The sequence below is a fragment of the Erinaceus europaeus genome, chromosome 18, assembly GCF_950295315.1.
Source record: "Erinaceus europaeus chromosome 18, mEriEur2.1, whole genome shotgun sequence".
NCBI lineage: Eukaryota > Metazoa > Chordata > Mammalia > Eulipotyphla > Erinaceidae > Erinaceus > Erinaceus europaeus.
Window position 1 is genome coordinate 17,236,367 of NC_080179.1, and position 26,616 is coordinate 17,262,982.

The window sequence follows — 26,616 nt, forward strand, 5'->3', positions numbered from 1 at the left end:
TATTAAGCTTGTGATGCTCTACACTGTCAGGTTTTTTTGCCAATTATAGTTAAGGTACAATAGTGTATTCACCAGATCAAAGTCTCACATTGGCGGTAGAGGAATGATTTATAAGTCTTTATTCATCTGAGTTGTACAATAGAACACCTGAGGAATGCAAATAGTCCCTCTGAGGACTGTAGGAAAGGCTGTTGAAATGACAGAGTAGAACTATTGTTATTCTGAATTGATATTTGAACCAAAGTAATTGTTCTTACCTTGTTGTTTCTTAGTTGTATTAGTTGTGTTGACCATATATCTGGAGCAAAATGCATATACTTTTATATTATGTTTTTATATGTCCTTGTTTTATTTTACATTCCTGCAGTCTGTATTTGGTATGGGATCTTTTTTATTCTGACTTATATAATAAATGCATATCTTATTATGCCATTAATGTTAACATTAAAATACAACTTTATCTGAATAGCTTCAGTCTGTGAAGGAACTTAGAACCGCATAATGTTATAAGCAGAAATAAGGTTTTCTTTAAACAACCATTCATATTTTGGATAAGAAAATATCTGCTTTGGGTTTCCTATTATAAATGTCACACTGTTCCAAACTAAATAAATCTTAGGAGCTGGTTAATTGTTTTTTAGGATGTAACCACACCATTTATATACTTTTTAAAAAGTATGTTATAGTGTAGTTATTTTTTTCTTTTTAAAGATTTTTTAAAAATATTTATTTATTCCCTTTTGTTGCCCTTGTAGCCTTGTTGTGGTTATTATTGTTGTTATTGATGTCGTCGTTGTTGAATAGGACAGAGAGAAATGGAGAAAGGAGGGGAAGACAGAGAGGAGGAGAGAAAGACAGACACCTGCAGACCTGCTTCACTGCCTGTGAAGTGACTCCCCTGCAGGTGGGGAGCTGGGGGCTCGAACCGGGATCCTTAGGCGGGTCCTTGCACTTTGAGCCACCTGCGCTTAACCCGCTGTGCTACCACCTGGCTCCCTATAGTGTAATTTTTACCCGATTCTAGATCCTGTTCATTCCTATTAAATCTTAATTGTTAATAGTTGTTCTCCTTAATTTTCTTTTCTTTTTTAACTTTAAAGTTCTGTTGTTTGTTTTTGATAGAGAGAATAAGAGCAAAAGAAGCAGACAAGAGGGAGTTGGGCGGTAGTGCAGCGGGTTAAGTGCAGGTGGCGCAAAGTGCAAGGATGGATGTAAGGATCCCAGTTCGAGCCCCCGGCTCCCCGCCTGTAGGGGAGTCGCTTCACAGGCGGTGAAGCAGGTCTGCAGGTGTCTTTCTCTCCCCCTCTCTGTCTTCCCCTCCTCTCTCCATTTCTCTCTGTCCTATCCAACAACGACATCAATAACAACAACAATAAAACAACCAGGGCGACAAAACGGAATAAATAAATAAATAAACATTTAATAAAGAAGAAGAAGCAGATAAGTGCCCTGCTTGGTTCTGGATGTTTGTGCCAGGAACTGAGTCTGAGGTCTCGGGTCAGGGAGCAAGTCCTGTGCTCCGGTATCAAGCTCGGAGCTGATGGGGGATTTCCGCATTGCTTGATGGTTAAGTGTAGAGCAGTATTATTTGTGCTTTCATTTCCATTATCTCAAAGATTTCTGCCACTTTGTTTTCACCACATGTCTATATTCAATATTATATAAACTCTATTCCGGAATCATAGGCATATATATTGTGATTATCCAAGAGTACAAATTTAATGCTAGTAACTACTATTAATTTTATTTGCTCTCGTCAGGTTCTTTATTATATGTACTATGAGTAGCTCCATTTTCGTAGATGATGTAACTGAGGTTTAGGTTTTGTAACCAACCCCATAATAAGAAGCTAGCAAAGTGATAGGCTCAGAGTCTGGTTAATAAATTTACTGCACTTAGCTTTACTTATATTCTAACTTCTGTGCTACTTTACCTAAATACTCCATGCTTTGGGGAGAAAGAATCACCTACTACAGTCTTTTCAGGTGAAATTTGTTATCATTTTCCTGATTTGTCTTTCCTTGTCTGCTGCAGGTAAGAAATAGATTTCCTCTGTGGTCTTATCATTCATGATCCTATAAAAGTGAGGATTGATAAATTTCTGGATGTGTGTGTGTGTTTGATTAGCAAAACCCCAGCACAGACGCTGAGAATTATAAGTTCTAGAGGTGGGACAATTATTTGTCTGATTGCCTTCCAAATTAACTGGCATTTTTAACTGTGGTTTCTGCACAAGCAGAACTTTATAGGTTTCTCCTTCTTCTTCTTCTCCTTCTCCTTCTCCTTCTCCTTCTTCTTCTAGTTTGTAAAGTAAGGAAGATAATCATAAAATTGAGGCTTTATTCTAGGACACGGTGTTAATACAAAACATGTAACTTAAAAAGCTTTAAAATACTTGTGTCATATATTCTATACCTGGTGTGCAAAACTAGAAGTAGATTGCAGTCAAACATTATGGCATATACCTGAAGCAGTTGCTGTCTGTTAATGCCTTGACCTTGGAAAGCTATACACAAAAAGATGGCATCATAAAACCGTGCAATCCTTATGAATATGTATGTGCTACTTGATAATAATGAATGTGGCACAGTCATGCATGCACTACAAGATAATGTTGTGCCCTTTTTTGTCTACAGGTTGATAAAAATTAAAGAGTGGGTGGACAACTATGACCCAGGTGCCTTGGTCATTCCTTTTAGTGGGGCCTTGGAACTCAAGTTGCAAGAATTGAGTGCTGAAGAGAGACAGAAGTATCTGGAAGCGAACATGACACAAAGGTTAATTAGCATTCATTTTCCCTACACTTTATTATCAACTATTTCCTTGCAGTAATTTAATTGCTTGCGCTGATAGAATAATAAATGACAGAGTAATTACCATTATAAAGAGGGAATCTTCTCTTTTCTTTACCATGAGACAGAGTGAAAAGATTTATTTTAAATTAAGTTTTTAACTGTCATCTGTCATCTCCGTACAGTGTTTTAATTATAACATAGGTATTAGTTATGTATATTTTTGAGAAGGGATGATCGCCAAAACTCTTTCGTCATGTTCAGTGGGGGAAGGGTGAATCAGTTGCCTTAATTTTTTCTGAGTAACAGTAATATATTGTTTAAACATTGGGTTTCAGTCAAATAGATTTGCTTTCCTGACCCACATGCAGAAAACAATATTGGACAAAAGTAATTATAGAAGAGGGTAGATCTTTTTTTTTTTCCTTAAGTAGTAAACAATTTTAAATGGCATATTCAGAGTAATATAATTAAAACCAATTTGAGAAGGACTTTGAAGACCTACTTAGATGCTTTCTGACCTCTTCAAGGTATTTTGAAAGATGAATGGTCATTTACTAATATCGTTCCTTAACACTTTCTACTTGAAATGAATGATCTCAGCTCTCTACCAATCTCTGACACAATCAACTTACATGTTGAGTGAATTTGTTTCATTTTCTTTCAGTGCTTTACCAAAGATCATTAAGGCTGGGTTTGCAGCACTCCAACTAGAATACTTTTTCACTGCAGGCCCAGATGAAGTGCGTGCATGGACCATCAGGGTAAGATTCATACTTATTCATCAGCTATATCCAGTTCCACACGATTGAATTCAGATTGATATCACTGACTTTGAAGTTTGTCATGGTGGCGGTTAGCTAGTCATTACAGATGAGGTTTTTGTCCAGGATAACTTTAATTATTTGTGAGCTGCTGAACAGTGAAAGTGGAGCGGCATTGATTGAGGCAGGTAACAATTGATTCTGCCTATTACATAGTCTGAATTTCTTCATCCTGTAGAATCTGTCTACCCTCCTCCTGTGGTCAGAGATAAGACGCACCAGTATTGTGCTTGCTTAATCTGTGTGACTGGGTTTGTCTGCAGTGAAATTGATGCTGCTTTTCATTTTGTATTCGCTAAGTTTGTTTGGGTTACGGGTGGTTCTTGCCTCCTTTGCTTTGCCCGGATTACATTTTCAGCAATAAAAGCAGTATGACATCATTATGCCCTTCATAGATAGACAGTTGAGCTCAAAAAACTAAACTCAGCATACAATAATTCATGTATTTTTATTTGAATCCATAGAATCGTGTTTATTTTGTGCAATGGGATAGCTTCAATCCTTCTTTAAAAATGTGACATGTATTTTAAATATTGATGTATACTGGTTATGACCAGAAAGACACACTAATTTATTCCCTGAGGACAATAGAAACTGAACTGTAATGGCTTGCTTTTAAATGTAAATATATTATAATATGGTAGTTGGTATTGAAAAATATTTTGAAGTATATGTAGTTCCAGATTGTTACTGAATATTTTTTTTAAAAATGTGACAGAACTTACAGAATTACTTGGTGTCTTAATTGTTTTTTATTATGTGTTTTTTCATGGCTACTACATAGTAAGTTTTAGTACTGCTTTGATTTCAGTTTTCAATAACTACTATAATTTATTGTTATATTTATTTTTGTTTAATATGGATAGTAACATGGACATAATGTTAAATGCTTTGTGTGAATTTAAAATTCACTTTTCTTTTATCTCCTATCTCCTTAGAAAAAGAGAGAGAGAGAGAGAGAAATATTTGTTTGACTCATAACCAAGGCCCTTTTATATAGACTTACAGCACAATGTCAAAGCAATCTGAGTTGATAAATAAATACCAGAGTTTATTTCACTATATTTTATAAAGCCTGAAAACTTCCAAGCTTAAGCATGTGCAGCAGGAAAATAACATATTTTGAATTGAAAATGTGAGAGCTGGTTTATCTTAAGACTGATTAGAAGTATCCATGATTTAATGTGCTAAGATATTTAGTCAGGTAAGCATCAGTGAGTAGCCATATTAACCCAATACATCTTTTATTGTAAAAACTGTGCTTTATAGTGTCAGACTCCTTATCACTTTAACATGCTTTATTAAGCAGCCTTTAGGTCACCATTATTTCTCAGATCTCTTTCCATGGTTGTGTGTGTCTGGAATGTATGTCCATGTAATTTTACATATGAAGTAATTATAAGACATTTCTCTTCCTATATTGACTTGAATATCCCTTCATGCTATTTAGAAGTGTGTTGTGTATAATGCTTGGGGGAAATTATTAATGTTGTAAAAATTCAAAATTATTAGCTGATCGTGGTTTGTCATAGCGACCTTAAAATAGCCCTTTATGTATTGATTTTTATATGTTCTTTTAGATAAGCTAAAAAAATTAAAGGCTTTTTATGTTTTTAAAAACCTTTGATAATCCAGCTTGAAAGTTACTTTAAAATCCTTTTCATTTCCACTGTGAAGAATAGAAAATCGAAATGAAACCTGCACCAAAACCGACCAGTGCATCTAAATCAATAAAACTGTAGATGACTGTTAGGAAAAACAAAGCTCTGCCTCTTTAATATCTACTGCTCTGTCTGTGCTGAACCAGCCACACAAATAGTGCCCAGTGTTGAAAAGGTTCTAATTGTATACCTGACATCTTAACTGATAGTAAACTAAGTTTAAGGTGAGCCCAACTCAGATCAGAGAAAAGAAACTCTATGCTTACAGTCATCTTAAATGCAGTTAGTTTTCTCTGGTCTTTCTTTTCAAAGAAAGGAACGAAGGCTCCTCAAGCTGCAGGGAAGATTCATACAGACTTTGAAAAAGGATTCATCATGGCTGAAGTAATGAAATATGAAGACTTTAAAGAGGAAGGTTCTGAAAATGCAGTGAAGGTAAAGGAATGATTTCCGGACTTTATGATTTTTACTGATGTGACAATACTCTTAGTAAAAACGAGTACCTCTTTTATACCATGTTCTGCCAGTAAAGATACTCAGGGCTTGGTTTTCACTCTCAACTGATTGAAGAGTCTGCAGTCAGACCACCCTAAACACACCATAAGTCGTCAACTAACTGAAGAAATGTCTATGTTTATATGCTTTTAAATAATTGTTAAATGTGGTGTCTTTCTAAAACTGAAACTAAAAATAGTTTTAAGTAATTGTAAATAATTTGAGAGATCTGTTTTTATGGCCAGTGAAAAATGATGGCTATTGCATTTGGACATTTGAAAAAGGAGTAGCAGTTGGAGCAAATAGGAACAATTGAAGAAAAGGAACAGTGAAGTCTAGTGTAAAGCTGGTTCTTGTTGAAACTTTTTTTTTTTTTTTAAGATCTTTGGGAATTTGATTTGCTTTCTCAACACTAGAGGGCAGGTCCAAAGTTGTGGTTTATTTTTGCTAATAAGTATAATTTGATTTGCAGCCACTAATAGAGAAGCATTGTTACACCTGCGTAATAAATGCTTTTTAAGTGAATTCTATTACAAGCTTAATTTCTTTCGGCTTTGTTAGGTGCTACTTAACAAAATCTAGTAAAATGTCATTTCTATTCCAAATTAGGTCAAGAAATTAAATTGACATTGTAGGAAGGCTTTATCTTTAATTTACAATTTGAAGGCTATCTCAGAAAATATTAAAGAATTTAAATTTGTGTTTACTATTTCACAATTTGAAATAAGTGCAAAAAATAGTTAATTTCAAACTCATTTTCACTGATATCATTGGGATAATTATAGTGAACAGCTATACTTAAATAGAACTGTTTGAATCTCGGGAGTAAGAAAGGGGGGAAAAATCTTGATGTAATTGATTCAGTATGGAATGAGAGCCAATCATTTTAAGCAATGAAAGAAAGTTACAATTTACAACTAAAGAAAGTCATGAACTTTGTGATGGTGCCTGTGTACCAATAGGAAGGATGCAAATATTGAGAATGAACTTTCTCTGGAATACTAATTAGACATGAAAATCTCTGATTAGTTTCAGCATGTTACCTCATGTTGGCATATATTTTCCCACAGATTAAAAGTTAACATCTATATACAACTGGAATTTAGAAATCAGAAAATTCTTGTAGCTACATAGTAAGCCTCTTACCAACCGTATATATAACAAACTTAAAGATACAGAAATTGTGGCTACTTTAGCAATGTAGAAAAACTTTATAAATTTCCAGAAAAATAATATCCTTGCTCGTAGAATTGTTTAACATGAACTGGAAAGTTTTACACTGTAAACTAAAAGTGACTGACTTACAGCTTTTCAGTGTAGAACACCACTGGATTTTTTTTTTTTAACCACTGGATATTTTAATCTCCAAAATGGTTAACACTTGCGATCTTGAAGTATAAATATAGTAAAATAAAACATTCATCAATTGCTCTGTGCTCTCTTATTCAACAAATATTTACTTGCACATTACCAAATAGGTTTTAGGTTTAAGAGCAAGACTGTGTGTGTGTGTGTGTGTGTGTGTGTGTGTGTGTGTGTGTGTGTGTGTGTGTGTATTTCTAACACCACTGCAGCATAACTAATTTAATGCAGTGCTGTGAACTATATACTGAATAGCTCTGTGCGGGCTTTGTAGTCTACAGGGATATCACATTATTAGCAATCATATCTGCTTAGGCAAAGCTGGCTTCTACAGATGGCTGCTTTCAAGTGCAAATGAACTGGTTAGACGTGTCTTGTTTAATACATACTCAAGATTCACAAATGGGTATTGATTTTTTTTTTCCAACCAGTGTTTCTGATAGCAGTGGAAATGGATTAAATGGTCTCTAGAGAATTTAAAGGAACACTGTCACCTTTAATTAATAGTAAACTTAAGTAGTAACAGAGTATACAAACTTACATTAACATATCACATCAATGTGTATTTTGATTTGTTTTAGTTGAGTTTTAGACTCTTGAAATAAGTCGCACATCATACCTATAGAAACTCAGAGAGAATGTGTGTTTGTGTGTACCCTTTCAGAATGGTATATAGTATCGATTTCATTTAAATAGCCAACATTATTAGTATCTGGTTTTTATATCTGAGGCTTGGTAATTGAAAAATATGTTTACCGGGACTCTGATCTGGTTTGCTGATTGTAACCTGATGCATTTACTGTTGTTTCTGACTAGTATGATTGAACTTGACTTTGAACATCTGTATGTTTATCAATATCTATAGAGGGAAAATTACTAAATCTTGTTGTACAAAGGTTTCATGTTCTTAAAAAATCAAAGTGCTTTTGAGTATATATTCTCACTGTTGAGTAGTCAGCGATGCAGTCACATGAGACTGTCGGTTGTGTGGAATGTTGTGAGCACAGATACTGAAGAGCCTGTCGTGTTTCGGGTGAAGTGTAGACAAGCTTTCAGGTGAGCCCCAGGTCTCTGGAGTCACTCACTCATCTGTGTATTAGAATTAACAGTGGAATCCCTTCTCTATCTACATGCCAGCAGGTGTGATCAGTTGCTTTGCTGACTAATTGACAAGTAGAACAAAAAACCTGTCTTTGCTCTTCCAACCTGTTAGAATCTACGGCAGGCTAGGCCACCAGTCAGTAAACTTGCTCATGTAAAGTTTTGGTTCACCTCTCTGTGTGGTCATTGACAAGACTAAATAGAAAACCACAAAGGAATAATTTAAAATGTGAACATTACAACTGATAATAGTTTTCTTTGTAACAAACTCTTCTAGGCATCTCTGAGATGACCAGAGATTTTTCTTAAGCAAATAAAGCAGCTTTAAACTAGCTAGAAAGAATTTTTTTCCTATTTGGTTTGATCTGTTTTGTTAGAGTGACTTGCCGAATGTTTGCAGACACATCAGAAATGTACTATAAACAGCATGTAATGAAACTTAATGATATTGGTATAATTACATTTATATACCAACAATTTGCTGGAGAATACATTATGATTATGTATATATGGAAAATCTACTTCTACCCAAATCAGGAGTGTTTTCCTTCTCTCTGTGTTTAGTTTTGAACTTGTACTCCTTTTTATAGTATGAGGTGTTTTTCCTTTCTCCGTGTGACGAAGAAGTTAAATAACTTTTTGATCTGTTCCAACCATTTATTTTGTCTTAAAGTAAATAACCTATTTTCTCTATATTTCCTACTTACAGGCTGCTGGAAAGTACAGACAACAAGGCAGAAACTATATTGTTGAAGATGGGGATATTATCTTCTTCAAATTTAACACACCTCAGCAACCGAAGAAGAAATAAATTTTAGTTATTGCTCAGATAAAAAGTATCACTTCCAAAAGGCGTTTGATTTTTTTTTTTTTTAATTAAACTTTCTAAACACTGAAGGGACAAACAGTTGGAAGGAGGGGAATCCTCTACAGGCAGAATTATTTTTATTTGTTTTAAAATTGAAACATTGTGTACCTCCAATGAAATGCAAGTTCACTGAATGTGAACAGCTTTCCTTTCCACGTGATTAAGACCCCCACTCCAAATTGTAGACGCTTTATGGGAAGCACATTACTCTCATGATACTTCATTAATCTCCATCATGTGTGCCAAGCCCGACACATTTGACAGTGAGGACAATGTGTCTTGCTCCTTTTTGAATCTACAGATAATGCATGTTTTACAGTACTCCAGATGTCTACACTCAATAAAACCTTTGACAAAACCAGCCTTGGTGTGTTTGGGGATGTCTGTATTGACTGGCTATGGTGTGCTGAATGCGATACGGCACCTGGTGGTTGCTGATTACGGAATTTTAAGGCGTGTGTGAGACACAGTGACTGGCAGTGGAGGGCAGCTGCAATTGTATCTAAAAGTGAGTCTTTCATGGGAGTCAGGAGAATAGTATGCCAGGGATTTGTCTCAAAAAAAGTTAATTAATTTGTAGATGGACATTTATTGAAAGATGATAGCCATAGTGTTAGAAAGGATGTAACAGGGAGTCGGGTGGTAGCGCAGGTGGCGCAAAGCGCAAGGATCCCGGTTCGAGCCCCCGGCTCCCCACCTGCAGGGGAGTCGCTTCACAGGCGGCAAAGCAGGTCTGCAGGTGTCTGTCTTTCTCTCCCTCTCTGTCTTCCCCTCCTCTCTCCATTTCTCTTGGTCCTATCTAACAACAATGACATCAATAACAACAACAATAATAACTACAACAATAAAACGAGGGCAACAAAAGGGAATAAATAAATTTTCTTTTTAAATTAAAAAAAAAAAAAGGATGTAACAGTGGCCCAGGAGGTGGCGCAGTAATAGAGCTTTGGACTCTCAAGCATGAGGTCCTGAGTTCAGTCCCTGGCAGCACATGTGCCAGAGTGATGTCTGGTTCTTCCTCCTATCTTTCTCATAAATAAAGAAAAGAAAAGAAAGTATGTATCATAGATGACTGACCAAAATGAAAATAATATGGTGGGAGGGTGGAATTTAGTTCACAGTTAAAGGATTTTGGTTGTTCTAAGCATACTGGGGGGAAAAAAATGTTCATGTTTAAATTCTCCTTTGAGTTTTTTAAATTTCTTTATTGGGGATTAATGTGTTACATTCGACAGTAAATACAATAGTTTGTACATGCATACCATCTCCCAGTTTTCCATAAAACAATACATCCCCTACTAGGTCCCCTGTCATCCTTTGGATATATATTCTCCCAACTACCCACCCCAAAGTCTTTTACTTTGGTGCAATACACCAGTTCCAGTTCTACTTGTGTTTTCTCTTCTGATCTTGATTTTCAACTTCTGCTTGAGAGTGAGATCATCCCATATTCATCCTTCTGTGTCTGACTTATTTGACTTAACATGATTTTTTTCAAGCTCTTTCTCTTCCTCTCTCTGTCTTCTCCATCCTCTCACCATTTCTCTCTCTCTCTCTTTTTTTTAAGAATTTATTTTATTAATGAGAAAGATAGGAAGAGAGAGAGAGAAAGGGCCAGACATCACTGGCACATGTGCTGCCGGGCACTGACTCAGGCCCTCATGCTTGAGAGCCTCGTTCCTTAACTACTGTGCCACCTCCCGGACCACCATTTCTCTCTGTTCTATCCAACAACGACAACATCAGTAAAAACTACAACAACAAGGGCAACAGTAAAGCAGGCCTCCAAGTGTCTTTCTCTTCCCTTCTCTGACTTCCTCTCCTCTCTCCATTTCTGTCCTATCCAACAACAATGACATCAATAACTACAACAACAACAACAAAAAAAAAAACAGCAAGGACAACAAAAGGAAATAAATATTTAAAAAAAAAATATATATATATATTTAAAAAGAAAATAATTCAAGATGAATCACTAACCTAAATGTACAACCCAAAATTACAAAACTTGAAGATAACGTAGGAGATACTCTGGATGGCTTTTCATGTGACAATGACAGAATATCAGAAACAGTCCTTAAAAGAAAGAATTGGGGAGTCGGGTGGTAGCACACCGGGTTAAGTGCACGTGGCACAAAGCGCAAGGGCTGGCGGAAGGATCCCGGTTCGAGCCCCCGGCTCCCCACCTACAGGGAGGTCGCTTCACAGGCAGTGAAGCAGGTCTGCAGGTCTTTCTCTCCCCTTTTCTGTCTTCCCCTCCTCTCCATTTCTCTCTGTCTTATCCAACAACGATGACATCAGTAACGACAATAATAACTACAACAACAATGAAAAACAAGGGCAACAAAAGGGAAAATAAATATTAAAAAAAGGAATTGGTAAACTAGACTGAATCGAAGTTTTAAACTGCTTTGCAAAAGAAACAAGATAATGAGACGACATGCCACAGAATGGGAGAAAAATCTCTGATCTAGAGCTATTATCTAGAGGCTGGGTGGTGGCACACCTGATTAAGCACATGTGTTAACAACAGGCAGGGTCCTGGGTTCGATCTCCCAGCCCTTCCCTAGCTGCAGGGAAGAAGCTCCACAAATGACGATGCAGGTATCTTTCGCTCTTCCTCTCTTAACGCCCCCACCCCTCTCAATTTCTGTCCTATCCAATAAAATAAGTAACTGAACAATAATTATCCAAGTATACTTTAAATCAATAGGAATTGGATTTAATTTGTTTCATTGGTGATTAGCAAGATTTTGATACAGCCGCTTTCAGTTCTACTCAATAGTGTCCAGAAGGAAACAGTGTCACCTTTTAGTTGCAGAGTAGAGCTCCACTGAGCCTGTCTCACACTTCTTTACCCAGTCATCTCTGATGGGCATTTAGGTTACTTACAGATTTTTGGCCATTGTGAATAATGCTGCTTCTGTGAACATGGCGAGGGGGGGGGGTGCATCTGTCTCTTTGAATTAGTATTTTCATGTCTTTGATAAGTGCCTAGGAGTAGTTTTACTAGGCCCTCAGGTATTTCCACTTGTGTGTGGGAAACAATCTGATTTTAAATGTTTCAAATACTAGTCCAGGATGTCTTTTAAGCCCCCTTGAATAAATATCAAGTTTACCACTAGCAAGAACGGAAGACAGCAAACACATAAATGTACAATCATCACTATCGGGCTGGTATTTAGCACCTGAAAACTGTAATAATCTCCTAGAATATTTTTTTTAAAAAAATGGGTGAGGGGTAGATAGCATAATGGATATTTTGCAAAGTGACTCATGCCTGAGGCTCCAAAATCCCAGGTTCAATCCCCCCAAACCACCATAAACCAAAGCTGAACCGTGCTCTGGTAAAAAAGAAAAAAAAAAAAGTGGTCCAGGGAAGTAGCATAGTGGGCATAGCACTAAACTCTCAAGCATGAGGTCCCTAGTTAAATAACTGGCAGGTCATGTTCTAGAATGATGCTTAGTTCTCTTCCTCTCATCTCTCTCAGTGAATAAGATTACAGGGCTGGGGGAGGATGGGGCAGGTAGTGGTGCACATAGTACTACGTGCAGGAATTCAGGCTCGAGCCCCGCTCCTCATTGGCAAGGTGATGCTTCGCAAGCAGTGAAGTACATCTGTAGGTGTCTTTCCCTCTCTCTCCTCCCGCCTCTCAGTCTCTCTGTCCTATTCAATAAAATGGGGTGGGGGGAAGCCACCAGGAGTGGTGGATTCATAATGCTGGCAGTGGGCTAAAAAAAACGTGGAGAAGAGAGGCCAGGAGTGGCACACCTGATTGAGTGTACATATTACTGTGTGCAAGGGCTTGGGTTTGAGTCCCGCTCTGGTCCCCACCTGCAGGGGGAAAGCTTTGCAAGTGGTGAAGCAGTGTTGCAGGTGTTTCTCCATTCCCTTTCAATTTCTGGCTATCTCTATCCAATAAGTAAATAAATACGTTTTAAAAAGTTAAGGGGAGAGTCGGGCAGTAGCGCAGCTGGTTAAGCACATGTGGCGCAAAGCGCAAGCACCAGCGTAAGGATCCGGGTTTGAGCCCCCAGCTCCCCACCTGCAGTGCAGAGGAGTCGCTTCACAGGCGATGAAGCAGGTCTGTAGGTGTCTATTTCTCCCTCTCTTTCTCTTCCCCTCCTCTCTCCATTTCTCTCTGTCCTATCTAACAACAATGACATCAATAATAACTACAACAATAAAACAAGGGCAACAAAAAGGGATAAATATGTATTTATATAAAAAAAAAGAGGGTTCAAGAATCAGCATGAATGGAAGTAAATGAAAATAATAGAGAACAGCAAAACAGTCTGGAAGAAGCACATGAGACAGGAACAAACCATTAAGAGAGTTTGGTGTCAGTAGGCAGGGAAAGATAGAATTAAAAAAAAAAAAAAAGTGAAATGACCTAGCAGTTGCAAACAAGGGGCTGGGCAGTGGTGCCCCTGACTGAGTGCACAGCACAACGCACAAGGACCAAGATGCAAGTCCACAGCCCCTGCCTGTATGGTCTCTATCTTTTCTACCCCTTTCAATTTTGGTCCTAAGTTTTTCAAAAGATAAAAATGTTTGCCATAGAAGGTACAAGAGAGATGAGAGTAGAGGCCAGGAGAAAATGTTCAAGCCAATGGGCTTGTTGGTCGATTCGATTCTGGTCTTTTACTAGTGGGAAACGCTAGAATGTGTCTAGATGCTGATAAGAATACTCCTGGAGAAGAGGGATGTTCAAGTTCAGTGATGCCAGAGAGGAGGGAACAGAGGCACAACCTCTGGGGAGGTAATGGGGGGGGGGGCAGTGACCTCAAACCCAGATGAAGGGCCTGACCTTTGGTCAATGGAGGAATGTTGCTTCCATTGGAATAGACAAGAAATCTGGAAAGACGTCGGTGTCTGTGGAAGTTGTTTTCTCAGTGAAGTCTGAGTCAAAGCCATCAGTGGAGGGTTGTAGAGAGTAGACACTGGAAGCTTTGATATAGCTCACATCAAATTGCCCTTTTACTTATGTTTCTCTTTTTAAAGTTTTGGACTGGGGAGTTGGGCAGTAGCACAGCAGGTTAAGTGCACGTGGTGTGAAGCCAAGGATCTCGAAAGGATCCCAGTTCAAGCCCCCGGCTCCTCACCTGCAGGGGAGTCACTTTACAAGTGGTGAAGCAGGTCTGCAGGTGTCTGTCTTTCTCTCCCCCTTCTGTCTTCCCCTCCTCTCTCCATTTCTCTGTCTTATATAACAACGGCAACATCAATAACAACAACAATAATAACTACAACAACAATGAAAACACGGGCAACAAAAGGGAAGATAAATTTTTAAAAATTTAAAAGAATAAAAAAGTTCTGGACCTGGGGCCAGATGGTGACGCAGCTGGTTGAGTGCAAGTTACAATGCACAAGGACCCAGGCTCAAGGCCCAGTCCCCACCTGCAAGGGGGAAGCTTTGTGGTGTTGAAGGTGTCTCTCTCTCTCCCTCTCTATCGTGCCCTTGTTTCTTAATTTCTGGCTGTCTCCATTCAGTAAATAAATAAAAAGATAATACAAAAACAGTTAAAATTTTTTGAGCCTAACTCCCACCCCAAGAGAGGAAGCTTCAGTGCTGTGGTATCTCCCTTGCCTACCATTGGAACAGCCCCTACTCCTCACCTCTCAGCTTCCTGCTTCTTATCTTGTCCCAGTGGATAAGGAATGTCTCTCAAGGCTCTGCCTCAACCTTACAATTTTTGTGCTAAGTTTTCTCAGTTCTTGCTCTTCTGAGCCATGCCAAATGGGAGAAGTTTCTATTTAGGACAACTACCCCTTCAAAAAAGTTCAGTTAGCAAGGGTAGGGAGCCTTTTTTTTTTCCCAAGGGCTATTTGGATATTTATTTATTTATTATTTTTTAACCAAAGCACTCTCAGCTTTAATTTATGATGGTGCAGGGGGATTGAACCTGGGACTTTGGAGCCTCAGGCATAAGAGTCTCTGTGGGAGTTGGGCGGTAGCACTGCAGGTTAAGCGCAGGTGGCGAGAAGCTCAAGGACCAGCATAAAGATCCTGGTTCGAGCCCCCAGCTCTCCACCTGCAGGGGAGTCACTTCACAGGCAGTGAGTCAGGGTGTCTGTCTTTCCCTCTCTGTCTTCCCCTCCTCTCTCCATTTCTCTCTGTCCTATCCAACAACAATGACATTAATAGCAACAATAATAATAACTACAACAATAAAACAAGGGCAACAAAGGAAATAAATAAATATTTAACAAATGTAAAAAGAGTCCCTTTGCATAATAACCATTATGCTATCTACCCCCGCCCTAATGGGATATATATAACGTCATTCATGGGCCATACAAAATCATCAACTTAGAAATTTGCACTTCCTGATTTTGAGTGACTCCTGTGCTTGCTTCGCTGAGCCAGAGCAAGTGATAAGGCCTGACATCAATGGTGTGGGGGGAGTGCGGTTCCCGGCCTTTCATTTCACTCCTTGGAAACTTCATAAATGGGCAGGCAAGAGAACACTTCTTGAACTTTTGAGATGCTTGCCTGAATGATTAACTCGCCCTGTTTACGAATATCTCTCTACTCCCTTGGTGGGCCTTCTTTGCTTCAAACAAAGCCTTTGTGTTGGTGCACCTGGTTAAGCGCACACACTGCAGTGTGCAAGGACCTGGGTTCAAGCCCCCGGTCCCCACCTGCAGCGGAAAGCTTCATGAGTGGTGAAGCAGGGCTGCAGGTGTCTCTATCTCCTTCTCCATTTCTCTGCCTCTATCCAATAATAAATCAAAATATTTAAAAAAGAAAAGAAAAGATAGCTACTATTTCCCTACTTTGAGAACTTGAAGGTGAAGTCTAAGGCCCTCAGGGCACTGGGCACCCTATCCAGTCAGTTCCACCTATTTTGCTTCAGTTGCTCTCAAGTAGTGTCGGGGATCAAACCCAGGACGTCAGGTAGGTAATGTATTCATGCCACCCCAGTCACCATCATTGTTGGTTTTTTTTATTGTTTTGGAAATACATTTAACACGTGGGGAGAAAACATAATTATTATGCAAAAGACTTCTTTTTAAGATATTTACATGATGTCTTTATTTATTTTGGCTAGAGGTGGAAATTGAGAAGGAAGTGGGAGGTGGAGAAGGAGACAGCAAACTACCTGGAGCACTGGACACAGTTCCACCTTTGCCAAGCTTTTCCCTGCAGGTGAGGACAAAAGAGCTTCGTGCCTGAGGATCCAAGTCCCAGATTCCATACTGGGCACCACTGTCAACCAGACTTGAGCAGTGCTCTGGTCTCTCACCATCTCTCCCTGTGTCTGTCATTAAAATAAAATTTTGAATACAAAGGGCAGGGGTGGATAGCATAATGGTTATGCAAAGAGACTCTCGAGCCGGAGGCTAAATTGCAGGTTGAATCCTCTGCCCCACCATATGCCGGAGCTGAGTAGTGCTCTGGTAAGAAAAAAGAGAGAGAGAGAGACTATAAAAAACACATATAGGGAGTCGGGCTGTAGCGCAGCGGGTTAAGCGCAGGTGGCGCAAAGCACAAGGACCGGCATGAGGATCCCGGTTCGAACCCCGGCTCCCCACCTGCAGGGGAGTCGCTTCACAGGCGGTGAAGCAGGTCTTCAGGTGTCTATCTTTCTCTCCCCCTCTCTGTCTTCCCCTCCTCTCTCCATTTCTCTCTGCCCTATCCAACAACGACAACAACAATAATAACTACAAGGGCAGCAAAAGGGAATAAATAAAATAAATATTAAAAACAAAAAACAACAACAACAAAAACACATATAATAAGTAACCTTGTTAGGGATTAAGGAAACAACGTCAAGAGATAAACAAAGAAGTGTCCTTAGCTGTTGTCGGCCCATTCTAGATTCAACCTTACTTCAGAATTCCTGTTTGGGGCTGGGTGGTGGCGCACCTGGTTGAGCGCACATGTTACTATGCGCAAGGACCCAGATTCGAGCCCCCAACCCCCACCCGCAGGGGGAAAGTTTCACAAGTGGTGAAGTAGTGCTGCAGGTGTCTCTCTATCTCACCCTCTCTATGCCTCCCTTCCCTCTCGATTTCCGACTCTATCCAATAAATAAATAGATAATAAAAAAAAATTTTTTTTTAAATTCGTTTTACATGAAAACTAAATTCCCTTATCAAGACACTTATAGTTGTGTATTAGCTATACCTGACTTCTGAGAACTTACTAGGTTTAAGAGCATTTATAACTAACACTTGCTGTTAAGTCATGGGTCCTTAACAGCTTGTTAAATATAATTAAATATTCAAGAATATTATAAAAGCAAAGTAATTTAATTCTTCTGAATTGTCTAGTGTACTTTAGCTAAGTGGAATGTTACAAATAACATGATTTTTCAATGACCCATCTATAGAAAGAATATTAGCATTTACTGGGCCGGGCAGTGGTGCACCTGGTTAAGCACACATATCACCCTGTGCAAAGACCCAGGTTCGAGACCCCACTCCCCACTTGCAGGCGGACTACTTCATGAGTGGTGAAGCAGGTATACAGGTGTCTATTCTTTTTTTTTAAATATTTATTTAATTTATTTATTCCCTTTTGTTGCCCTTGTTGTTTTATTGTTGTAGTTATTGTTGTTGTCATTGTTGGTTAGAACAGAGAGAAATAGAGAGAGGAGGGGAAGACAGAGAGGAGGAGAGAAAGATAGACACCTGCAGACCTGCTTCACCGCCTGTGAAGCGACTCCCCTGCAGGTGGGGAGCCGGGATTCGAACTGGGATCTTTATGCCGGTCCTTGTGCTTTGCGCCACCTGCACTTAACCCGCTGCGCTACAGCCCGACTCCCCAGGTGTCTATTCTTTTTCCCTCTTTATCTCTCCTCCCCTCTCAATTTTTCTCTGTCCTGCCAAATAAAAATACAACGGGAAAAAGAAAAAAAAGAGAGAGAGAGGCTGCCAGGTACAGTGGATTCATAGCGCTGGCACCAAGCCCCAGCAATAATCCTGGTGGCAAAAAAAAAAAAAAAAAAAGCATTTATAAATAGCTATGTTAGAGTTATCTCTTCTTAAAAATATTTTCCACCCTTTTCTTTTTAGAATTTAAGTTCTTAGTTGAGTCAGGCCTTTTTACTATTGCCTGAGGCAGTCATTAGGGGTGGGGAGAGGCGACTGTTTCAGCCTTGCTGTAAAGTCCTCCATTATTAAAGCTCAGGTATTCACTATGCCTGATGAGCTGTCACTTCTAAAATGGATTTAGCCATGACTTAAACACTGCCCATTATTTTATCTACAGGTTTGACCTTATTCTGTGTTTAATATTTTTGTCAAAAGTTTTTCTCCTTTACATTCCACTCCTGTCTTGAGACCTTATAGTCCTGAAAATGCAGGAATATGGCCAAATCTCACTTTATGTTTGCTGAGTTAGTATAACAGCACTGTCATCTATAGTATGATCCCGCTCAAGTCTTTGGCTTTTGGGTGGTGCAGGGGATTGAACCTGGGACTTTGGAGCCTCAGGCATGAGAGTCTCTTTGCATAACCATTATGCTATCTACCCCCAGCCTTATGTGTACATCTTCAGTTAACCAAGTTTTTTGTTTTTATTTCTTTGCCTGAGCATACAATTAAGGTGTTTGGGTTAAAACTAGCTTCAGGAAATCCCTTACAGTTTCTAATAAGTAAAAACAGTCCTAAACTAATACTTGTTCTGAGCTTAAAATAAACCACACTGCAACCTATGTGGAATAAACACAATTTTCCCTTCATTATGGACTTTGCTTTCTCAGTTGGTCAAGGCAGGTTTAGTTACTGGCAGTAACACAAATTTAGTAACTTAACGAATTAGAATAAGCTTGGGGGAGAGGAAAGAACCTTGACTATGTTAGGATAGAAGCATTTTCTGTAAATTTAGTGCAGAATTTATAGACCAATGAGGATTTCTGAAAGAGGCTTTCTGAACTTACTTTTGAATTCCAGAGTGCTGATTGTATCGAGCAAGATGAATAATTTATCGGCTGTGTCACTGGAGCGAAAGCTGGTAGTGTAAACTCTTGTTCGTTACATTCAGCATGTATGATCCCATGCCTGTGTCAATCAGTAAGGGGTTATCCCCTCTTTGAAACTCGGCCTGTGGAGGAGGGATTTCAAAGTCAACTGGATTATAATCATGGGATTGTACTTTACCGAAGTGGTTAAAAGACAAGAAGAGGCTAATACCTGCTGTTGTTATTGTACCTGCCCCCCCAACCCAACCCCCCCCCCCCCCCCCCCGCTTTGGCAAAACACTGTGTTTCAAGTTTCTAGATTCCACAAATGAATGAAACCATCTGGTAATTGTCTTTCACCTCCTTACTTACTTCACTAAACATAATCACCTCCAGTTCCATCCATTTTTTTGTCCCAAAGAATAAAAGGTCATCTTTTTAACTTGCAGGATAGTATTCCATGGAACATACATCTCATAGCTTCTTCATTCAGTACCTCATTGGTGGGTACTTACGTTGCTTCTACTCCCTTGACTACTGTGAGTAGTGCAGCTTTGAGCATAGGATGCCTACGTCCCTTAAAATTAGTGTTGTTGGGAGCGGGTTAAGCGCATGTGGCACAAAGCGCAAGGACCGCGTAAGGATCCCGGTTCGAGTCCCCGGCTCCCCACCTGCAGGGGAGTCTCCTCACAGGCAGTGAAGCAGGTCTGCAGGTGTCTCTCTTTCTTTCCCCCTCTCTGTGTTCCCCTCCTCTCTCCATTTCTCTCTGTCCTATCCAACAACGACATCAAAAACAACAACAATAATAACTACAACAACAATAAAAAAATTAGTGTTGTTATGCCCTTTGCTTATATTTTTTTGGTGTGGTATTCTAGATGAAAAGGCATTTCCATTTTCACTTGTTTGAGGACTCTCAGTACTGGTTCCTGCAGGGGCTGCAGTAGTTTGCATTCCCACGGAATGCACCAGGGTTCCTTGTTCTCTCCAGCCTTGCAAACATTTGTCATTTCCTGTTTTATGTCAAACTTGTTAGTCTTTACCAATGTGACATTTCCTTCCTTCCTTCCTTCCTTTCTTTCTTTCTTTTTTTTTCTTTTCTTTTTTTTTTTTACTAGAGCACTGTTCAGCTCTGGTTTATGGGGTGTGGGGATTGAACCTGGGACTTTGGAGCCTCGGGCATGACAGTCTGTTTACATAACCATTATGCTATCTGACAATTTTTTAAAATTGCATCTCCTTGTGGTTCAGTTTGCATTTCTTTAATTATTGTGAGACTGAGTATCTCCTATATATACTTATTCATCTATATTTATAGTACTTTTTCTTCCAGCTGCTTATTCATGCACTTTACTTTTCTATTTGATTTAAGCAAGCATCTCATGCCGTTTGAAACTGATAGCTTGAATAAGAATCAGACAAAATGAAAAGATACCAGGATGCTTTTCCAGCTAGAATTTCTACACCCTCATGACTTCAACTGTAATTTTTAAAACTTCCTTTAGAAGAAAAAGAAAAGTAAAATGAACAATAATAGGAAGTCAATAATAACTACAACAATAAACAACAAGGGCAACAAAAGAGAAAATAAATAAATATTAAAAAAAAACTGACAACTTAAAAAAATGAACAATAATAGACTGAAAAAAGGTATTATTTTTTTCTGGTTGTTTGTTTTTGTTTTATTTTTGCTCTGCCAAGACCTAGCACATGCCCATAAAAAATAAGTACTGCTGCTCCCAAGCTTGCTTTGTTCACGCTTTATTTTAGAGAGAGGGAGAGACAAAAGACAGGAGAGAAATCACAACAACACTCCGCCGTCCAGTGGAGTTTTCGCTTCTCAGGCGTCATGGTACTTCGAGGGCTGCAGCCCAGAGCTATGTGCATAGTAAGGTGTGGGCTATGTGACCAGCTGTCTTGGGATGGATTGAAGAGCTTTTGTTTGTTTCCCTGGCATCAGGGAAACATCTCCAAGGCAGCTACGCACATATCTGTTTCTTGTGGAGAACCCTCTGTGTCACCACCTATGGCGAGTGGAAGCAGGAGGACTGGATCTGGGGCTTATAAAACTACAGCAAGGTTGAGGGGTGAAACTGCCATGACCTTTCACTGTATTTACACCATGGGTAGCAGCAAATGCTGGAGATTGGGGGTTGGTTGGTTTTTGTTGTTTTCTGTGGCCAGGATTGTCTCTGGGGTTCTGTGCCTACAGGATTCCGCCACTCCTGGTGGACCCTTCTTTTCTTTCTGTGGTAGAGGGTGATGGAGAAGGAGAGAGGGTTAAAGAGAAGCAGAGATCCTCAGCACTACTCCACCAATCTTAGTCCCTCCATCTTTTTTTTTTTTTTAATATTTATTCCCTTTTGTTGCCCTTGTTGCTTTATTGTTGTAGTTATTATTATTGTCATCATTGTTGGATAGGACAGAGAGAAATGGAGAGAGGAGGGGAAGACAGAGAAGGGAAGAGAAAGACAGACATCTGCAGACCTACTTCACCGCATATGAAGTGACTCCCCTGCAGGTGGGGAGCCAGGGCTCGAACCGGGATCCTTCCACCGATCCTTGCGCTTTGCGCCGCCACATGCGCTTAACCCGCTGCGCTACTGCCCGGCTCCCCTCCATCTTCATAAATGGGAGAGAAAGGAAGCCATGAGATGAAGAAAGTCATAGAACCTTCATGCTCCTCGCATCTATCTGAATTCTGGGACAGGTTTGCAGAACTCAGTTCGGACAAATTGCAACTGGTCCCCAGGTGGCCACTGAGGAAGCCACTGGGTACTTAGGCGATGCCACAGGCTGATCCAAGGCTCACAGCTGGATGACACTTTCAGTTACAGAAAAGGCGAGAGAGACTTGAGCCTAGGGAGGCCCAGCCAACCCAGGAAAAGCTGCATTTGGCTGCTGAGGGCAGGTAGAGGGAGGGTGCATTCTTGATGGTTTTTAAAAACTTGGGTTATAAGAACTGGGTGGGCCTGGGAAGACAGCAAAAAGACTTTCATGCCTAAGACACTGAGGTCTCAGGTTCAATTCCCAGCAGCACCATAAGTTAGAGTTGAGCAGTGTTCTGGTAAAATAAAACAATCTATGTCGGTCCCATAGCCCTCATTTTTCTACGGGTACTATTTATTTATTTATTTATGGATATAGAAAGAGAGAAATTAAGAGGAGAGGGAGAGAGAGAGAGACACCTGCAGGCCTGCTTCATCACTTATGAAGCTTTACCCCTGCAGATGGGGACCAGGGGCTTGAACCCAGGTCCTTGTGCACTGTAATGTGTACGTTTAACCAGGTGCGCCACTGCCTGGACCCATTCTACAGGCACTATTCTCTTTTTTTTCCTATTATTTGCTTATATAGTTACTATCTTTCCCTTTATTGGGATTAATGGTTTACAGTCAACAGTAAAATGCAGTAGTTTGTACATGTGTAACGTGTCTCAGTTTTCCACATAACAATTCAACCCCCTCTAGACCCTCTGCCATCATGTTCCCCCCACCACCCCCACCCCCACCAGAGTCTTGTACTTTGGTGCAATACACCAATGAGGTACTATTTTTTTTAATTTTTATTTATAAAAAGGAAACACTGACAAAAACCATAGGATAACAGGGATACAACTCCACACAATTCCCACCACCAGAACTCCGTATCCCATCCCCTCCCCTGATAGTTTTCCTATTCTTTATCCCTCTGGGAGTATGGACCCAGGATCATTATGGCGTACATAAGATAGAAGGTCTGGCTTCTGTAGTTGCTTCCCCACTGAACATGGGCGTTGGCAGGTTGATCCATACTCCCAGCCTGTCTCTCTCTTTCCCTAGTGGGGAAGGGCTCTGGGGAGTCAGGGTTCCAGGACACATTGTTGGGTTCATCTGCCCAGGGAAGTCTGGTTGGCATCATGCTAGCATCTGGAACCTGATGGATGAAAGAAGAGTTAGCATATAAAGCCAAACAAATTGTTGACTAATCATGAACCTAAAGGCTGGAATAGTGCAGATGAAGAGTTGGGGATCTCCATTTTGTAGATAGTTAGTAGGCCTATTTTAGTTATATTCCAAAAGGCCCATGACTATACTAGTTTTTTTTTTTTTTTTCTGAGCCTGACATCTATCTGATATGCAGGTAGATCCAAGTTATTGTCTGGGGAGATAATGTCATGGCTGTAAAAAGGACCATAAAGCTGGATCAGGGAAAAGAGTAGCTCCCAAATATGGGAAAGGTGTATAAACATTGTTAACTGTAAACCCCATTGATTTGATCTGATTTGGGGCCCATATTCAGTTTAGGAGCCTATGTGACCTCTACATCCCTGTAGATCTGAGCTCACATTCTGTGGTCATGAGTAGGAACATTCCAAGCTGTCCCAATTTCAGAACCAACTCAGGTGTAGCACAGAGTGTGTTGTCCAGCCTCCCTTCAGAGGATGGAACATTCTCTACCATTGTTGATCCAAGTTGAGGGCAAGGTCCTATGGGGGCCCACAAAGGGGTCTATTGTTTTGTTCCTGATAGAAATGACCGGTAACAGTGGAGAGAGGGATTTCTTTGAGATCTAGGCCCATCATATCTGTTTGGGGAACTCAGGACTTCCCGACTAGGGAGGCACTATTTTACAAACTGCTTTTTGAAACAAATCTTGCCCAAGATGATAGGATAGAGCTCTGAAAGGCTTCTAAATTATATATATATATATATACAGATTTAGAAGTGACATCAAAATGCAAAAAAGACCACTTGACAAAAATTAATTCAAATTCTGCTAAATGGGCAGGGTGTAATAACAGGCCTTTTCTCAATTGCTTATTTCAAGTAGTATTTAAATTGGTGGCAACTATAAACTAATTCTAAGGCCCCAATAAGATCAACAAATTATCAAGTGCTAATTGTTTCTGCTAGGTATAAGTAAGGAAGTAAGTAGCTTATCAATTCAACAGCAGTACCTGGAGGGTATGAGTCTATTCCTGCATCTTGGGCTGTTCTTGCTCTCTAGCAAGATAATTTTTTTTTTAATATAGATTTTCTTTCTTTCATTTATTTATTTGTGAGAAAGGTAGAGAGAAAGAACCAGACATCACTCTGGTACCTGTGCTGCCAGGGATCAATCTCAGGACCTCATGCTTGAGAGTCCAGTGTTTAATTCACTGCACCACCTCCCGGATCACAGTTGTAACTATTAATTACAGCCTGAAGCTATGGGCAGACTCCACCCAACCTGGGTTGGGCAGGAAGGAAGATTCCAGTGAGATGATAAAGCGAAGAAAAGCAGCAGGTTGCTCAGAAGGAACTGAGCACTTGCCTGCTAATTCAGGTGTGGATGGAGTGCAGGCTTATTCAGGTGTCACCTGGGAAGGTATACGCGGTACTGAATTGGGTTATCTCATTCTACTCTAATTTTGTGGAAAAACAAAGAATAGGTGGTCTGGAAGGTGGCGCAGTGGATTCTCAAGCATGAGGTCCTGAGTTCAATCCCCAGCAGCACAGGTACCAGAGTGATGTCTGGTTCTTTCTCTCTCTCTCCTCCTATCTTTCTCATAAAAAAATAAAATCTTAAAAAAAAAAAAGAAAAGAGGGAGTCGGGCGGTAACGCAGCGGGTTAAGCGCACCTGGCGCAAAGCGCAAGGACCAGTGAAAGGACCCCGGTTCAAGCCCTGGCTCCCCACCTGCAGGGGAGTCGCTTCACAGGCGGTGAAGCAGGTCTGCAGGTGTCTGTCTTTCTCTCCCCCTCTCTGTCTTCCCCTCCTCTCTCTCTCCATTTCTCTCTGTCCTATGCAACAATGACATCAATAACAACAACAATAACAACTACAACAACAATAAAAACAACAAGGGCAACAAAAAGAAAATAAATATTTTTAAAAAAGAAAAAAGAAAAACAAAGAATAGTGCATGAGATCAATAAATCATAGATTTCATTATGGATAGCATTGTTCAAGCTTAGTGAGTCTAACTGAGTGACCCTACTACCTTAATGTGTGACATATACAATAGAACCACACAAAGTGATCACATGGTCAGATTGGGGTGCAGCCCAGGTAGGCTTTCTGTTGAAGGTGGCATCTAAGCTGAGTTTGGGAGAAAAGTGCCAGAATAAGCAGTGGGGAATGGCATCTTGAGGAAATATAATTTAACTATTTAAAAGTAATTTATATTTATTTATTGGATAGAGACAGAGAGAAATCAAAGGCCTGATTGATTTATTTATTTACTTACTTTTATCGGGGTGCTGTTCAGCTCTGGTTTATGGTGGTGCTGGGGATTGAACCTGGGACCTTTGGTGTCCCATGACAATGTTTTTGCCAGGTTAAGCACAGGTGTCGCAAAGCGCAAGGACAGGCGTTTAGGATCCCAGTTCAAGCCCCCGGCTCCCCACCTGCAGGGGAGTCGCTTCACAGGCGGTGAAGCAGGTCTGCAGGTGTCTGTCTTTCTCTCCCCTCTCTCTCTGTCTTCCCCTCCTCTCTCCATTTCTCTCTGTCCTATCCAACAACAAGGCAACGTCAACAATGGCAATAATAACCGCAACGAGGCTGCAACAACTAGGGCAACAAAAAGGGGGAAAAGTGGCCTCCAGGAGCGGTGGATTCATGGTGCAGGCACCGAGCCCAGCAATAACCCTGGAGGAAAAAAAAAAAAAGGGCAACAAAAGGGAATGAATAAATCAACAAATATTTTAAAAAGCCTTTTTACATAATCATTATGCTGTCTCCCCAGTCCAAGATAGAGAGAAATCAAGAGGGAAGAGAGAGAAAGAGAGGAGGGAGAGAGAGAGAGACAGAGACACCTGCAGCCCTGCTTCACCACTTATGAAGCTTTCCCCCTGCAGGTGGGGACCAGGGCCTTGAAGCTGGGTCCTTGCGCACTGTAATGTGTGTACTCAAACAAGTGCGCCACCACCCAGTCCCAATAAATACAAATTATTTTAAAACATAATAAAGAAAAGGGGCCAGGTGGTGGCACACTTGGTTGAGCACACATGTTACAGCATGCTAGGACCCAGGTTCGAGCCCCTAGTCCCCACCTGCAGGGCGAAGGCTTTGCAAGTGGTGAGGCAGGGCTGCAGGTGTCCCTCTGTCTCTGTCCCTATCTCCCCCTTCCCTCTCGATTTCTGGCTGTTTATATCCAATAAATAAATAAAAATAATAAAAAATATTTTAAAAATAAATAAAAGAAACCACCCAGAGCTGTGATGGGGAGACTGAGGCAAGGCTGAGGAGGGATGGAGGGAGGAGGGAGGGAGCTGGGTCAAGGTCACAGATGAATAATGGCTCAAGACTTTGGACTGGACCCTGAAGGCTTTGTAGACTCTTTGGTTTGTTTTTTTTTTTTTTTTTTTTTTTTTTTTTTTTTCTCATTTTTTTTAAAATTTTTTATTAAAGAAAGGATTAATTAACAAAACCATAGGGTAGGAGGGGTACAACTCCACACAATTCCCACCGCCCAATCTCCATATCCCACCCCCTCCCCCGATAGCTTTCCCATTCTCTATCCCTCTGGGAGCATGGACCCAGGGTCATTGAGGGTTGCAGAAGGTAGAAGGTCTGGCTTCTGTAATTGCTTCCTCGCTGAACATGGGTGTTGACTGGTCGGTCCATACTCCCAGTCTGC

General features: G+C 40.2%; 1 protein-coding gene across 2 annotated transcripts in view; it reads left to right on the top strand.

The window, feature by feature from the left end:
- OLA1 (Obg like ATPase 1) overlaps nt 1-9,464 on the top strand; it is a 145,332-nt gene extending 135,868 nt beyond the window's left edge. For both annotated transcript variants that reach the window (XM_007527215.2, XM_060177693.1), the window contains exons 8-11: nt 2,637-2,777; nt 3,460-3,556; nt 5,590-5,712; nt 8,945-9,464. In XM_007527215.2, coding sequence (XP_007527277.1) covers nt 2,637-2,777; nt 3,460-3,556; nt 5,590-5,712; nt 8,945-9,046 — 463 coding nt within the window. In that variant the 3' untranslated portion in view covers nt 9,047-9,464. The remainder of the gene's footprint in view (nt 1-2,636; nt 2,778-3,459; nt 3,557-5,589; nt 5,713-8,944) is intronic.
- The last annotated feature ends 17,152 nt before the right edge of the window (nt 9,465-26,616 follow it).